The sequence below is a fragment of the Siphateles boraxobius genome, unplaced genomic scaffold (assembly GCF_051911475.1).
Source record: "Siphateles boraxobius isolate OS27281-9 unplaced genomic scaffold, OSU_SipBor_1 102, whole genome shotgun sequence".
Taxonomy (NCBI): domain Eukaryota; kingdom Metazoa; phylum Chordata; class Actinopteri; order Cypriniformes; family Leuciscidae; genus Siphateles; species Siphateles boraxobius.
Window position 1 is genome coordinate 851,723 of NW_027508703.1, and position 15,773 is coordinate 867,495.

A 15,773-nucleotide genomic window follows, 5' to 3' on the forward strand; every position below is an offset into this window, starting at 1 on the left:
AACAGTGTGTGTCCCTATGGGGATGTTCAAATTAAGTTGGCTTTACATTCTCCCGTTTTGGGATGGGCTAATCAGAGAACCCTGTCAGACTTTTTAGACGTATCTGTCTTTCTCCTCGCTGTCCTTGGGACTCTGCTTTGTCAGTTCTGTTTTCAGAGGATTCAGTAGTACAGTGCCTGACATGTCTGGATGTCTGATATTTCTGTCACTGGATGAATATTTCACATCATGATCTGGCCTTTTAGTTAAAAAACACAAACAGATTTGTTGACATTAAGATGTAAACATGATTTGATAAGCCATTGTGAAACCTGCTTCAGGGTATCAGTCAATTTTTGTGCCGCCTGTTGTCGACTTTTTGCCAGTATTTTTGTTATTGTCGACTTTTTGACAATAACATCTAGAGGAAAGACATTTGGTAAAGTATTTGCATACACACTAAGAACATCACCTGCTTTTACCTCTGATGCTGTGAGGATCAACGGTATTTCCGTCTCTGTTGTTGTCACATGTTGATGTTAATGTGGAACAGAAGGTAATGTCCCAGATGAAACTGGTAATTAAAAAGGGAGTGTACTAGCTGGAGGTATTGAAATTAATCCAATGCAGTTAGTGTACTTGTCTTCATTTAGGTGACACCCTATGACCTAACATTGTGGGATTGGCACATTGTCTAAGGGCAAAGTACAATGTCAGGTGACTGTAGGGGAAGAATGACTTGAAGATGAAGGCGGATGGGGAAAGTTTACTGGAGGTGATCAGGATGGAGGTGTAGCAGTCACTTTGATCATCATCTTCGTCCACTTCTTCCCTTAGGAATTATGCTATGTGTTCCACCTGTCATTTGTCATACTGTTTAAGTTTGCTGTGAAGCTGGTCCATGTCGGCAGCTTCATCTTTCTCATTGTCAGATATAGACTTGAAGAGTTTCCTCAGTGAGCCAAGACTCAAAAAGTCTGTGGAGCTTGAAGTCTGTGATGTCTGTGGCTGAATGCTTACCCTGTCTGGAGGCAGGCTCTGCTTGACTAGTTATAGCCCGAAGCTGCTGCTTCTTTCTGCTCCCCTGACTCTCTTCCGATAATATGTGAGGAAAGGGCAGATTATAGTCAGGAATGTACTCCTCCAGATGCTTGGCATGCAACAATGCATTAAAGGTCTATCAATAGTCTTAATATGAGGGAGAGCAGTGGATTTATCTTCTGATGACAATAGTTGACCTGCCCCATGAGAATCTAGGCTTATTCTACAAACTAGAATGGTGCTGGGCTGAGAAGAGCATCTATCATTTAACTTTTGTGATTCTATATGGACTAGTCATTCCTGGGGATTCCCCTTAACATGAGCTACTACTGAAGTGTCTCGTTCTCTTAGTAATATCCATGACCCGGAAATTTTACTTTAAACTGTACTAGTTTCGATGTTGAAAGTGACATAATGACCTATGCTGTTTATCATTAATATATAAAAAAGTAAATCTAAGTACAGTCCCTCCAATTTTGCGTTTACTTCAAACAAGAACAGCCATTTTCCCCTGTTGCCATGGTAACGTTATGTAGTGACGTAATTTTGCGACGTGAACATCATCGAAAAGCTCCACACCCCGCGATTAAGCCCATAAATCAGTCTCATTTGCCAACAAAAATAAGCGCAAAAGACAGAAGATTTTAACAGAAGATGTCTGTTTTGTATAGCTACTTCTGTAAAACAGGAAGCACACATTTTATTTTTGTATATTTTATTTATTCATTTTTACAAAAGTTGTAGCATATTCCTGTTGTAAAGCTACAGAACTTATTTGACTCATCAATGTTTTGTAAGTTTGAGCCATGTGTTTATTAAGGTCTGAAATAAAACAAGATGAGAACTTAAATATTCCCAGCACTTTCTGTGATGCGTTATGCTTGCTTATCATAGTAAGTCATAAGAAATGAGTCTTTACATTAAGGTAGAAGCCTAGTGAGAAAAGGGTGTTGGGGAATCACTTTTTTTTCTCTTTTTCATCAAACCGCAGTTTTTGCAAGTTCCCGTAATTTCATTGCATAAAATTGCATAAAAATCCTGAATATTCCATCGCATTTTTTAAGAAAACGTGCCGCATAATCAAGGATTTTTGCCCGCAACAATCACAAAAAAACTCTTTTTTTTTCCGGAAGGACTGTAAGTAATACATTTCCATAATGACATAATATATATTCAATTTAAATAATGCCTAATACAGTTTCTTTGCCTATTTTAGCTTCATTTTTTTCATTTGTTCTTCCCAAAGTTGATGTACCACATCTTTTATTCTACAAAGAAAAGGCTCTTATGCATATTGGAGAAATGTGCACCGGAGAAATGTCTGGCTGCTTGCCCAGCCTCAATTCCCTGTTGAATTTCCCTGTTGAATTCCCTGTTGAAGCAAAATTCAGAACACCTTTGTCTTGTGGACCGTATAGTTGGTACATAACCAGTCATGTCTTTTGCTGTGTTTCACTTGCTCTGGACAAGAATGTCTACTAAATGCTTTGTATGTAAACATGAATAAAACATAAGTGCTTGCATTCCCATAATTTAGTCTTACAGCAACACTTGCCAGTGTTGGAGCGGCGAGTATCCCCAGTGCTGGACTGGTCACCATGTTACTCATCCTGACAGCCGTCGGGCTTCCTACTCAAGACATCAGTCTGCTGGTGGCTGTTGACTGGCTTCTGTGAGTATTCCTAATCTAGGTTTATTTGATCATGATTAGGACTTTTTAATGTTAACTGAAGGCATTTCCTGAAGCTTTCAGTAGCTGCGTTTCCTTTCTCCTTCAAATAGAAAATTGAAAATCCACCCATAGAAACACTCAATTTTGCAAAAAGTCCCATATATCGAAAAAAAAAAGGTTTACAGGTCAGCTGATGGCGCGGTATGATTGGAAAGAAGATGAGACAGAGTTCTTTATTAAACTCATTAAACATTTTTTGTGGTTCAGAATCCAGTATTCCCGTAATTTTTTTGTCTTTTATGAGTTCTTTATTAAACTCATAAAAGACAAAAAAATTACGGGAAAACTGGATTCTGAACCACAAAAAAATGTAACAATCAAGACCTTGAAGCAGATCTGAGGAAGAAACACCCATAAACACCTCATACGTTGCCGGTCCCAAGTATAAGGGGCTTTATTTGCCATTAATGATTGGATAACACGCCTACATCTCATTTGATTAAAGGGCTGATGAACTGAGAAATCAAAATTTCCTTGAGGTTTTGACATATAAGAGGTCATCATTTTATAATAATATCCTGAAAGTTTCAGAACTGAAACCTTCTTTGTTATTCCAAAATCAACTTTTATTGTTACCGGGCCCAGCGAACGCCTCGTCCTGGACTGTGTCTCTTTATGATGTAATAAGGTAGTAAAAGACCACCTCTGCAGAAGAAGATCAGCTTAGGCCCACTGGCGTTAGCAAGATGAGGAAGAGAGTAGAGCACAGGGACACTCACTGGACTAAAAATAGCATTACCTTCAGGAGGATCTTAATGCTAGGAATGTGGATATTTATTTTCAACAATGTGAATGTCTCAGTTGAACATCATTTATTCGGTACGTTTCACTGGATTCTTTGGTAAATCAGTCCGCAAACTCGGCGCAGGCTTTTACAATATGGACTCGACAGTATTGCCACAACATGTAAGTAGCCCTGTTCATTCTAATGCCTGATCTGCGTCCAGTGATTTCTGATGTAATGATTCATGTAGCTTCAGTCAGATGTTATTTGTCCTGTCAGTAAATCAAATCAGTGTCTAAACGGTCTAGCCTACTTCACATTGTTTCTCTCAGTAGGGTGTAAATAATCTGTTATCTAAACTTAAATTATATATAGAAAGCAATCAATAAAATAGCTGTAGCTGTCAATCAAACAGCATACACTGGACCTGTCAATCAAACTGTGCGTGTTTATCAGTGACTGAGTTCTGTCGCAGCAGTGGGCGTTTACACTGAAGTCTCACAAAGACACGCCCCTTCAAACAGAGCGTTCAAATCAGAGAGCTAAAATCAGGCTAGGAAAAATGCCTTTTATTTCTAAATTATGACAATTTGTTTGGTAAAAATCATACTAACATTATAAGTGCACCCCAGGAAAAATGAATAATGGCTAGTGCGGTGTCTGAGATACATGTAAACCTACTGACATCCGTTCCCATGATTTTTGGAATGACTTATCACGATAGGAAAAAATTACGTTTCATTTGCATTACATCGGATAATGGAAACGCCGTCAATTTGTAATAGTTTTTTAGCGACATTTAGAAAATATTGCAAAAGTTTTGCGCAAAGCTGTAATGGAAACATGGCTAGTGTCATTTTTAAGCTTATCCTACTCTTGTTAAGGAAATTCTTTGTGATTGCTGAGCGGAGTTTTTCATCTGGTGTTTTCTTTATTTTTCTCAGGGATCGTTTCCGTACCTCAGTTAATGTGGTTGGAGACTCATATGGTGCTGGCATCGTCTACCACTTGTCCAAAGCAGAGCTGGACGCTCTGGACGCCCAGCATGGGAAGACTGATGACATAGAGTTGATGACCAAGACCCCATCCTACTATGATGACCTCAAAAACCATCATGAAAACAACTCCAACCAGTGCGTCTATGCTGCTCAAAATTCAGTCTTATTAGATGATTGCAAGGTACAAGTCACGCTTATGGACGTAGAGACATCTATTTAACACATGCCTGCATGCTCTGCACATCTCTTTACTGATATCTTTTGCATGTTAGCATATATGTATATCCACACACATATGTGTGTGTCTGTGCATATATGGTATGTATAGTATAAATGTGTTTGTGCTAATATTTATTTGCTTTTTTTGCTTTGAACAAAGTACATCAGAATCTATATTTAAAAAAATTAAATTATTATTTTCTACCTACATCAAAAACAGTTATATCATGACAATTACAGTAATGGCGCATACATCTTTGCCGTCTTGAACTGATACTTCAGATAGATATTCCATGCTTCAATGAATTGTAAATATTTCAAAGTTATCTTTAAAAGTTTTTTTAGTTGAGATACATGTGTATAATAATAACCTACAAACTGAAATAATCAAGGTGCTTTTCCACCAGCAGGCTGAGAATGGCGATGAATAATTCCAGTCATATTTCCAATTAAACATGGTACGATTACAAACTGTTAGCAAACCATGCTGTGTTAATGGGTTTCTAGTATAGGACAGTATTATTCTACAAGCCTTTTTCGTCAGCTAGCTATTCCGACAGCTCATTAAATCTCTCAGTTGTCCCTAGTAGTTAATCTAGGAACCTTTCCCTTTCTACATGATGTGAGTATCCTATATAGCACACACGCTCCAATGTTTACATACAGTATCATGCAACCACCAACCTTTTGTGACCGAGGTTACATACATCATACGCTTTAAAAGAAACCATAACCATGGCAACTGGCCCAGATTAGCATGAAACAGCATGGTTTGGCAACAAGAACCGTTTGGCCTGATGGTGGAAAAAAGGCTTTATTCAGCTCTGATGAATGCTCTATTGAGTGATTCAATTTTAGTGATTATTCAGTTAAGCCTGTAATTGAAATACAATTTTAAAAAGTAATAATATAATTATAAAAAAGTTTGAGAACATCAGCAATGAAGCATTGCCTGAGACTAACCAAACTTTTAGGGGAATTCAGAATGAAAGGTTAGCACCATCCTCCTGAGTAGACACATCTTCATTTTCTAGTTTAGATTATGCTGCTTTCACGGCATGTCGTTATTCCCTTTATTACGAGATGACAACCTGTGACGTTCTCCTCTGAGCTACGTTTCTATGGAAACACTAACAATGCCAAATTGAATCTGCAGAGGCCATGTGGTACAAGTCAGAGCTCTTAGAAAAGTTGTAGAGTTTAAAAGTTGTAATTATGAGTTTTACGAGGATGTGAGTGCTTTTTACAAGTCAGAATCTCGTAATTATGGTAATTCCGACATGGTGTGAACATTATTAAAGGGACATTAAGTAAAAATTACTCCCATCTAGCGGTGAAATTGTATTTTGCATTCAAACGAATTGTGCTCTCCAGCGCCTTGCGTTTTCAAACCCGTGTTGCATCTACGGTAGCCGTTATGTACCAAAAAGCTATGACAGGATGTCTTCTAATAGCACTTCGTCGAGTTTTCCTTTGGGTGAACAGGTTTGTTATTTCAAACAAACTTCAAATTGACACAACGAACAAACGAATGTTACAGTATTAAGTAATGAGTGTCAAAAACATTGTAATTAGTAGTTATGCCTTGTTTACTCGTTATATTTTTTGAAGTATGTGCATTGTTAGATATCATCATCAGATGATTCAACAGTAGGGAGAGGAAGAGGTAGAGGAAGAGGACAGAGAGGCAGTGGATCAGTGGGATCTAGCCGAGGAGGTGGACGACGAGGAAGAGGAGGAGAGTGAGAGTCAATACAACGACGACAAAGATGCCCGCGGCAGCTACAAGAGCTACATACAGAATTTATGCGTCTGTATTATTCAATGTGGTCACAGTATAAATGATAAATAACAGAAAATATCAGATAACATAAAAATTGAAGTAGACTTAGCTATGCAAACAATGCAAGATCAATCATATGCTCTATTAAAATATATTTGTATCGAATTTCTAGCTTACAAAAGTAAATTTACAAACGTTTTTTAGCGCCTTCTCTACTTTACTCAATAGCTGCTATTCATCAAAGAGCCTGTTTAACTTTTAACTGTAAATGTTCTTCTGTCTATATAATAAAGTAAACAACCAAGCAATTAAAAAAAACTTGTAATTAAGACTGTAACATTGACTTACCTGTCGAGGAGAAAGCAGGACTTCAGCGTCTCTTGAATTCTTTCTCCTGCATTAGCTCTTTCCACCGGGAAAAAGCAATCCTGACATTCACTCGTGTTTTTGTATCCTCCGGTCACGTTTCCTTTTACGATCATTTTTGGTCTGTTTTGGCGAAGAGAATTTCTTATCCAGTGGCTCGGCCGTTAAAAATGGACAGGTATGGTCCGCCATTAAAAATAAAAGTGACAAGCGCCTCTCGCTGCTCTGCTCCTCCCTTTCTGCTGCTTTCAGTCACGTCACGCTGGCTCTGAACGAAAACGCCTTGTGGAAACGCGTTGGCCTAGTACTTTTTGTCCCTCTCTGCTATTATAGTTTTTCAAGATGGCGGAACTACATGGAAGCCTACGTGGACTTACTCGTCCCATGTATATAAAGATAATAAATTCTTCGTTTACGAGGAAAAATCAGATAATTGGCAGAGGTATTTGTACACCATTGGGGACATATTTATAAATAAAAATATTGATTTTAGATTATAAATTACCTAAAAAGGTACTTATAGTCCCTTTAAGCTTTATTTGATGTTAATTCAGAGATTTAAACACATTTGGTTCATGGATTCTGTTATTAACTGTTGCCTAATAGGCAGAAAATCTGCTCCTTATATTCTGCTTTCTGTTGTGCGTTCATGCTCTGGATACAAATCTATAAAATAACAAAAACTAACCCAGTTTATTGAAAAATGCAAACCATTGTAGAAGCCTTGCAAAATAACCACTCATAAATGCATGTATGAATGTTGTACCTTGTTTGTTTGTTTGTTTATTTATGAATTTTAATGAAAGACTGTGTTTTGTTGAATATTATAGTAGTCTGTGTATTTGTAATTGAATATTCTCACACAGGTTAAAGCAGTCAAATGGTTTAAGTGTCAGTTTGTATTGTTAAATGCAGAGACTTTAATCTTGGAGCACAGAATTCTGAACACTGGATTTATATTTCCTGAGTGAAACTGAAAAGTTATATCTAAAATGAGGTAAAAAGAAGAAGGAAGTCAAAGGAATGGAGCACAGAGAGGAGACTACGAATGATAACCATATTGATAACTTTGAATATAAAGTTGCATCAGGCGTCATGGTGTTGACGCTGTGGGAACGCTTCTGCTTGAGCCAGTGCCTGAAGCATGTGTCTAAACACGGCAATCTGATTGGCTCCACATATGAAAGTCATGACGTAGCGTAGCGCATCACCACGTCCATAAATAGACACTAGAAAATTGCGCCGACGGCTTCTTTGTCTTCAGAAGCCTTGTGTTTGATGAAAAATTGTATTGTGTGTTTGGAAAAATCTTTAGACCAGGAGTTGGTCTGTTAAATGTCAAGTCTAAAGTATAGAAAGTGTGTGATGCCGTGTCCCCGCATTTTACAGCTTACGACTCACATGATATCTGTTGTTTGTATACACGTGAGGTTATGCTTCAATATCTAAGCCTGTCTGGCTCTCTTCTAGACTATAAGTGGTGAGAGTCACAGATCTTCATCCTGTGGTTCGGGACCCATGTTTGCAGAGGTGGCGCAGCGGCTTTGATCATGGGATTGCAGTTTGAGTTGGTTGAGTGGAGCATGAGATGGGTTTTATATATGTATATATATATATATATATATATATATATATATATATATATATATATATATATATATATATATATATGTATATATATATATATATATATATATATATATATATCAGGGGGCGTCTCCACTTATCCCGCCACTTCTGGTGATTCGGGAAGTGAGGCGTCCGGCGGCCCATCTTCGCTCACAAGCAAATCCCCTTTCAGTTGGGATGTACTCATACTAGGTATGGTTGTCTTGTATCGTGCCCTGGAGTGATTGTCCCCACTCCCGCACTAGCCTGCACTCACATCACACTTAACATTCCTGAGCACGCTTACGTCATTAAAATGAAACTTTTTGTTTTGAAGAAAACAGGACGAAAAGCACTTTTGCTTAATAGACTGCCTAATAGATTTATCATTTATGCAGTGCAGCGATTTTCACTTGATTACTGCACGAGTGCACTCATCAGAAGATTGGTACGGAGGCAGTTGTCATTGATGGAGGAATTTGCAGCTTTACTTGCAAACTACAATTCCTGTTCATCAATAAGGTGAGAACCAGACCCGTTTGTAACGAGGTTTAAGTTTCAGGGAAGAAGGAGACGGGAACCGGCGAACATTTAAAGACTTTAATTTTTAAAATAAAACAAAATACAAAAACAAAAGTATCCGCCAGCAGCCCCTCGCGGATGACTGCTGGCTACCCAAAACAGAAATAAAACACAACATAAAATTAGGCCTGTTCCTCTCTCAATCTTCACAGTCGTCGCTCCTCCTTTATGCTTCCGCTCCTCCAGGAGAGATGCGAGACCGGTGCGTCTCACAGGTGTCATTCATTAACAATCACGCCAGCGGCTTCGCGCCGTTCTCTAATGTCCCTCGGCCTCGTCCTGCTCGCCACACCGTTATAAATGAACGAACCAGACTTCACCCTTGAGTTCACCCTTAGATTGAGCGGTCCCTTCCAGTTCATTGCTTCAGGGACTGAAACAGACTGCTACTATTACTGGCAGCCCTCAAGTCATAAGGGTTACGCGCAGATGCTTCATTGCATTTCTCTGTGGAAGACCCTGGAGTTTCCTGGAGTCCCACTTGTTGGCCTTTTTGCTATCGCAAGACTCTCACAACAGATGGCTCCTTCACAGGCTGGGCTGCGGTCTTGAATGTTTGCCCAGTTTACGGTCCCTGGGAAGGCCCCCATCTCATATGACATAAAATCACCTGGAGATGAAGGCTGTATTTCTAGCATGGAAATATTTCTACATCTGAGGGGCTAACGTGTGTTGGTCTGGACAGCTAGCACACTAGTAGTCTCCTATATGTTCATATATACTGGTTTGCACTCTCAAGTTCAAGGACGATATTTCATCCCCGGCCTGAGATCTGGAAGCCTTGGGTCTGGTACCAGCTCATAGATTCTGGTGTTTTGGCTGAGGTCTCTGAGACAATCCTCAATCCTAGCATTGATCCTAAGAAGCCTTAACAGAAGCCCTATTTGAGTCCTTGGAGTCGTTCTCAAAAGTGGCTCTGTTATTAACATTAACATCACTCAAGGGAGAAGGAGACCTCCAGGCTCTTTCAGTAGGCCTATTTAGACTTTGTCAGAATTATTTTGCATCACAGACAGGACTACATTTCAAAAGTAGCTTCTGCGGCTCCTCAGTCGGTCACTTTGCAGGCTTTCTTTTTCCTCCACCCCATGAGACGCTGCAGAAAGAAAGCCTCCACCTGCTATGTCCGGTCCGTGCTCTGAGAATCTATGTCCACTGCTCAAGCCAGGGGCGTAGATCCTCTCAGCTTCTGGTATGCTTTGTTGGTCTAAGAAAATATAGAAATAATCCGGTCACCAAGAAGCATATGTTGCATTGGATTACAGATGCTATCAACCTTTCCTATGAGGTGCATGGAATGGCTTCGACTCTAGGGCTCAGGGCCCGCTCCACTAGGAGTGTGGTATCTTCCAAAGCTTCTGTGAGGGGTGCACCTTTATATGATGTCTGTGCTGTGGCTGGCTGGCCTCAGAAAAGACTTTCATCAGGTTCTACAGTTTGGATATGGATTCAACCCCAGGATCCCCAGTCCTTCAGGGTTGACCCAAGTCCAGTCTATGCCTATAAACAGTCTTGTGGGCAGGCTCTGTTTCTTTAGGCATGGCGACATTGGAATGGAAGTTCCCAAACCGTCAATCGCTTGACATAGCGTCTCAGGTTACTATTGTAACCTAGTTCCCTGAGAGGTAATCTAGAATCTGCGTCATGTTGCCACACCACGGTTATGCCATTGTGTCTTCAAACAAATTGAATCTGTCAACGCGCATTTCTGGCATCTATTTATGGATTCGGTGACTCGCTACGTTACATCATGACGTCCAAACATTCATTGGCATGTTTAAGCACGTGCTTCAGACACAGTCTCATGCAGAAGCATTACCAAAGCATCAACGCCATGATGCCATGTCTCGTTACCCCCTCGGGGAACTAGGTTACATTCGTAACCTGACATGTTATCAAAAAGAAGTCACTCAAAAGAATCCGGTTGTTATGCCTGAAGACACCCCACAAGCAAACAACTCACGGTGTGCTGTAATACTACTGAAAAACTTTATCTCCATACCAAAATCTCACTTGGTCAGACAGTGATTCATCTTTTCTGAATCGTCAAAATATTGTTGTCCGGGACTTAAAGTGTGCTATCAATGAATAGTGCTGATGAACGGCAGTTGAGATAGTATTCTCACTTAAAACGGAGTAGAAGCTTGGACCCAGAATTAGCATTATCTGAAGGTTGATGCATCACGACAACAACAGCAGCGTCAACACCATAACAATAATGTAACGACACAAAGGAGCAATGTTGCTACACTATTGGGATCTTTTTCAGATAACTGAATTATGAAAACAATGACAGCAAGTCAAAATCCATCCAACTCAAAGATTTACATTTTTTTACTTGCACTTTGCAGACACTATATTAATTGAAAAGGAAAGAAAAAAAGGGAATCTTGTCAAAAACGTGTTAGAACTTGTGAAAGAATGTTAACAATTTTGCTAAAAGACCCAGAATTCTTTGCTCCAAAGCTTCAAAGATAATTTACATTTATTGTTGAACATACACATGGATGTCCACTCAAATGTGTTGATAACTGTTTCAGGTAACCTTGGCAGCCACAAATGGCTCAACTGCGGAGTGCTCGCTTGTTGAGGAAGAACCTTGGAAAAACAATTAATGCAAGCACACAGACCCCGGCACCCAAAATGAGAGAAAAACCGACCTATATTCATGCACATAGAACAAATGGGTTTTGTAGTTTATTCCTTTGGTTTCTATTCTTTTCTAACATGTTTAACAATGCATATGTTCTCATGTAACACAAGAATGTGAGGCCAAAAGCTCACACATGCAGCTGAGGCAGTTAGGGCAATTATTTGTGATGCTAATAAATATATACATAAACTTCCAAACCTATGAATTTTGAGGAGAAGGGGTGAAAAATGAGGGTTTTTAGAGGGATATCAAAGATTATTGCAGAGCCATCGTCACCCACTGCTGTTTCTATGAGTAAATGACAGAAACCTGCTTTTTTGCTTCAACTGAACCACTTTGCACAACACTGTAACACCTCTTTGTCCGAACAGATCTTAAAGCACTTCTAAAAGGGTAATATGGTGTTGCTAGGATACGGAAGTAGGGACGGAGGCGACAGCACACAGATGGAACGTAAAGCACAAGCTGCGTTTATTTAGCGCCCCTCCTCCTCTCATCGCTCACAGGGGAGGGAGTTTCTCTGTTCTGTCAAGGAAAAGCATGAGAGGGTGTTGCTCGTATGTATGTTGGTGAGTCTGTGGCACAATAGCACAAAAACCTTTCAGGCACATTGCCATTATATTTACCATTCAGGTCGTACGAGAGCCCTTTGCATCATGAAATACACTGAAATATGCAATGCACGCCTTTTGTTTAGTTCATTTTAAAGCACAAATTGTCTATTTATGTTGTACAACCAAAACAAGGCCTGAACATGTGTCAGTCATACAATGAACATACAGATGATGTCACCTGTGTGAAAAATCATGAATTCCAGAAGTGCATCTTTTAAAATGACATGGCTATTTTTCTATGCTTTGGTGTGGTGGTTGCTAAACCCGGTTGGCATTATTAACAAATGTTTTTTTTTAGATTAATATGTCAAGCACAACCCATCTAAAATATCTACAAGCCTTTGCCCAGATACTCTATATATCCCATTTTATTCTATATTTCGGCTGCTTTTCCTTCCACTGATGAGATGTAGAGATATACTCAGGCATATAAAATATAAATATAATAATTTTGTCCAGGAAAAATTTTGTCAGGGAAAAAAAACATTCCTAATGCAGACAGAGATGATTTGTATGAAGGCCCTGTTAGCATGCTGGAGAGAATTTTTTACCTGTTTTTATAATCCAAGTAGGTTTACACATTTTTAAAAACCTAATGCCTTCGTCTTTCACTCCTGACGTTTCACTTTTTATTATAGTTATCTTTTTTTATGCCCCTTTTAAATGAGCTGAAGTTCTTACCTCAAAGAGACATTGCCAAGGCTATTGTAACTATTTGTAAGCAATTTTGTTTTTGAGCTTTGAAAAAACAAACAAAAAAAAAACAACTGAAATAACTACAAAAGCAAGTAGTATTACAACAGAAGGGTTTAATTGTAATAAAAAGGAGGATTTTATAACTAAGCTGTTATAAACACTACCTCTGGATGTACCATCCTCTGATCCATCTCTGACAGTGTCCTTCCCTCATTTAGCAAATGACTGTTTCTAAGCCCCGCCATGCTGCAAAACCCCGATCCACACAACTTTACATCACTTCCTGTCAGACTGACCAATCAACACGTCCACATACCTCACTACGCCAGTCAGAGATTCCTACAAAACAACAGTGTTAAATCCAGACACACTTTCAGTCTTCCCTGTGTGTGATATTTATCAGATGATGCTAAAAAAAAAAAAAATGTAATACGCGTCTTTTACAAAGCTAAACACAGATATCGATAGAACTCTACCCCTAATATATTTCTAATTAGTTTAAGACATCTCGCTAAGATGCTTTGCAAACTAAACGGCTCTTTGACGATCCAGTGTTATAACCTTTGCCAAGAGAATAAATGCCATATGAACACAAGTTCATTTGCCACATTATATAGTGTGTGGAATCATAATGTGAATTTTAGATGTTGTGAGTGTTGCCTATTAAAAAGGCAGACATCTTGACACTTTAGATTTGGTTTGGTCATTGAGTGTTGAGCCACTGTTGTGTTTAGATGCATGGACATTTAGTGTTTTTGCACCAGTTTGTTAAAAAGCATGACTTGTAAAGTGCCTCCCTGCACTTTGTATGTATATTGAAGGCAGGGGCGTCGCTGGGACTGAGTTCAGCGGGCCCTGATCGATCGGGGCCCTCAGCGTTCCCCCTCCAGGGCCCCACCAATTACACCATGGGGAAACGGAGAAACCCCAATCCTACTGAGGGATATTGATCCAATGAAATGTACTATACTGGGGGCCGAGAAAACCTAGCGACGCCACTGATTGTTGGTGACATTGGCATTTTATTTTTCAGTTATAGAAATATTGAGATAGTGTTTAATTGATGTGACAGTTTTAATTGAAGTGTTTTGTAATACTGTAGAAACATATACCCTCGGTGTGCTGCATAAGATAAAATACTATAGTGAACTGAATAGAAATGTAGGACATTGCTTGAGTTTATTTCAGACTAGCTCTCTCAGCAAATTCATATCCATTATTATATCTGATCTATGTTTGGAATGTTTTTCCCTACTTAAATTTATGTGTCCCTGCATTTTTATGTAAGAGATTACATTTTAAATCTAACATCAGACTCAAAAAAGGATATTTGTATATTATATATAGCATCTCAAAATATTCAAGCTATATTTTTGAAGATGGTATACAATAATCATATTGCCTGTATGTGATAGTCTTATATATGATTATGTTATCAAAAATATGTAACATCTTAAAAAGATATGACAAGATATGCTGAGATGTGATCTTGATGATATAAAGCACACTGTATGAAGTCATCCACAGTATCTGTAAAACTTCATTTCTCAGTTTCATGCTGTCTGTTCTGTCTTGCACTTGACTTTCCAATGTTTCTTTTCTGATATATTTCGTACACGCACACAGATACACAAAGACATTTACTGGCACAATTTTCATTTGAAACATTATTTCTAGAATAACCCAGATTTATTATTTTTACTTAATTGAGTACATGTGAAACCATCATTAGTAGATGGTTTACCTTTCTTACATTGATCTTATATATGTAAAACCCATCAGTTCTGCTCCTCTTTTCTCTCATCCTTTTAGTGATGTGATTTTTTTTGTTGTTTTTTTTATGTAAAGGGAGGGGAAACTATAGTCAAAAAGGAAAGTGGTAAAATAAATGATTTCCTGTGTCATAGCTGTGAAATAAAATTGTGTTCATGCATATCAATATGTGTTGTACCATTTGTGTACATACAGTTATTATAACTAATAAATGTTTATTCATAACTAATTAACGTTTTTTTTATTGACTGACAGTTTTTGAATACAGACAAATAAATTGAGGAGGTGATTCAGCTGTGTTAAATATCAGAATCAGAAAGAGCAATATTGTCATGTAGCTATGTTTGCACACACAAGGAATTTGTTTTGGTAATGAAAGAATCTTCCAGTATATAGAGACAACAACTGTGCACATATAGTAGAATAAAAAATAAAGATATGTGGATATGATACACACACATATGCAGAGTAGAGGGAATAAAAAGAGGTCAGTTATTGTCAAATAAATATAAGTGTAATTGCACATGTGAGGTATTGAGATGGCCAGAGGAAAGACACTGGCTGTGGTGCGCTGGCCAGACGGCAACCGTTCAGAGAGGACGTGGCCTGGATGTGAGGGTCGAGAAGGGTTTTCCTGGATGTGTGAGTCGAGAAGGGTTTTCCTGGATGTGAGGGTCGAGAAGGGTTTTCCTGGATGTGTGAGTCGAGAAGGGTTTTCTGAGCCCTTTTCATCACTCTTTAATATTCACCAGTGGTGGGCCATCAAGGCCTTCTCTGCTGGCCTAAACACTATCAGAATCACTGACTTGAACTTTAATATATTTTTTCCATGAATGAGTATTAAATTATTCCCAATAGTCCATTCTCTTAATCTCACAGCTTTTCTCTTGGTTGCGCTGCTTCCAGTAGTGTATGTTTATGTTAGAGCTTTTATCCAATTATATTTCTGCCATCATGTGTTGCCAAATAAATCTGCCTTGAGGCCTTAATCAATAGTGCGGTGCC

The 15,773-nt window shown here is 38.7% G+C and overlaps 1 protein-coding gene across 2 annotated transcripts in view; it reads left to right on the forward strand.

Moving 5' to 3' along the window:
* Positions 1–14,997, forward strand: part of slc1a2b (solute carrier family 1 member 2b) — a 53,163-nt gene extending 38,166 nt beyond the window's left edge. Inside the window, exons 9-11 of one of the 2 annotated variants that reach the window (XM_077245534.1) lie at positions 2,558–2,692; positions 4,421–4,609; positions 11,573–14,997. In XM_077245534.1, coding sequence (XP_077101649.1) covers positions 2,558–2,692; positions 4,421–4,609; positions 11,573–11,576 — 328 coding nt within the window. In that variant the 3' untranslated portion in view covers positions 11,577–14,997. Of the gene's footprint in view, positions 1–2,557; positions 2,693–4,420; positions 4,656–11,572 lie in introns of both variants that reach the window. The other variant, XM_077245533.1, reaches the window with a different exon arrangement.
* Positions 14,998–15,773: the final 776 nt, after the last annotated feature.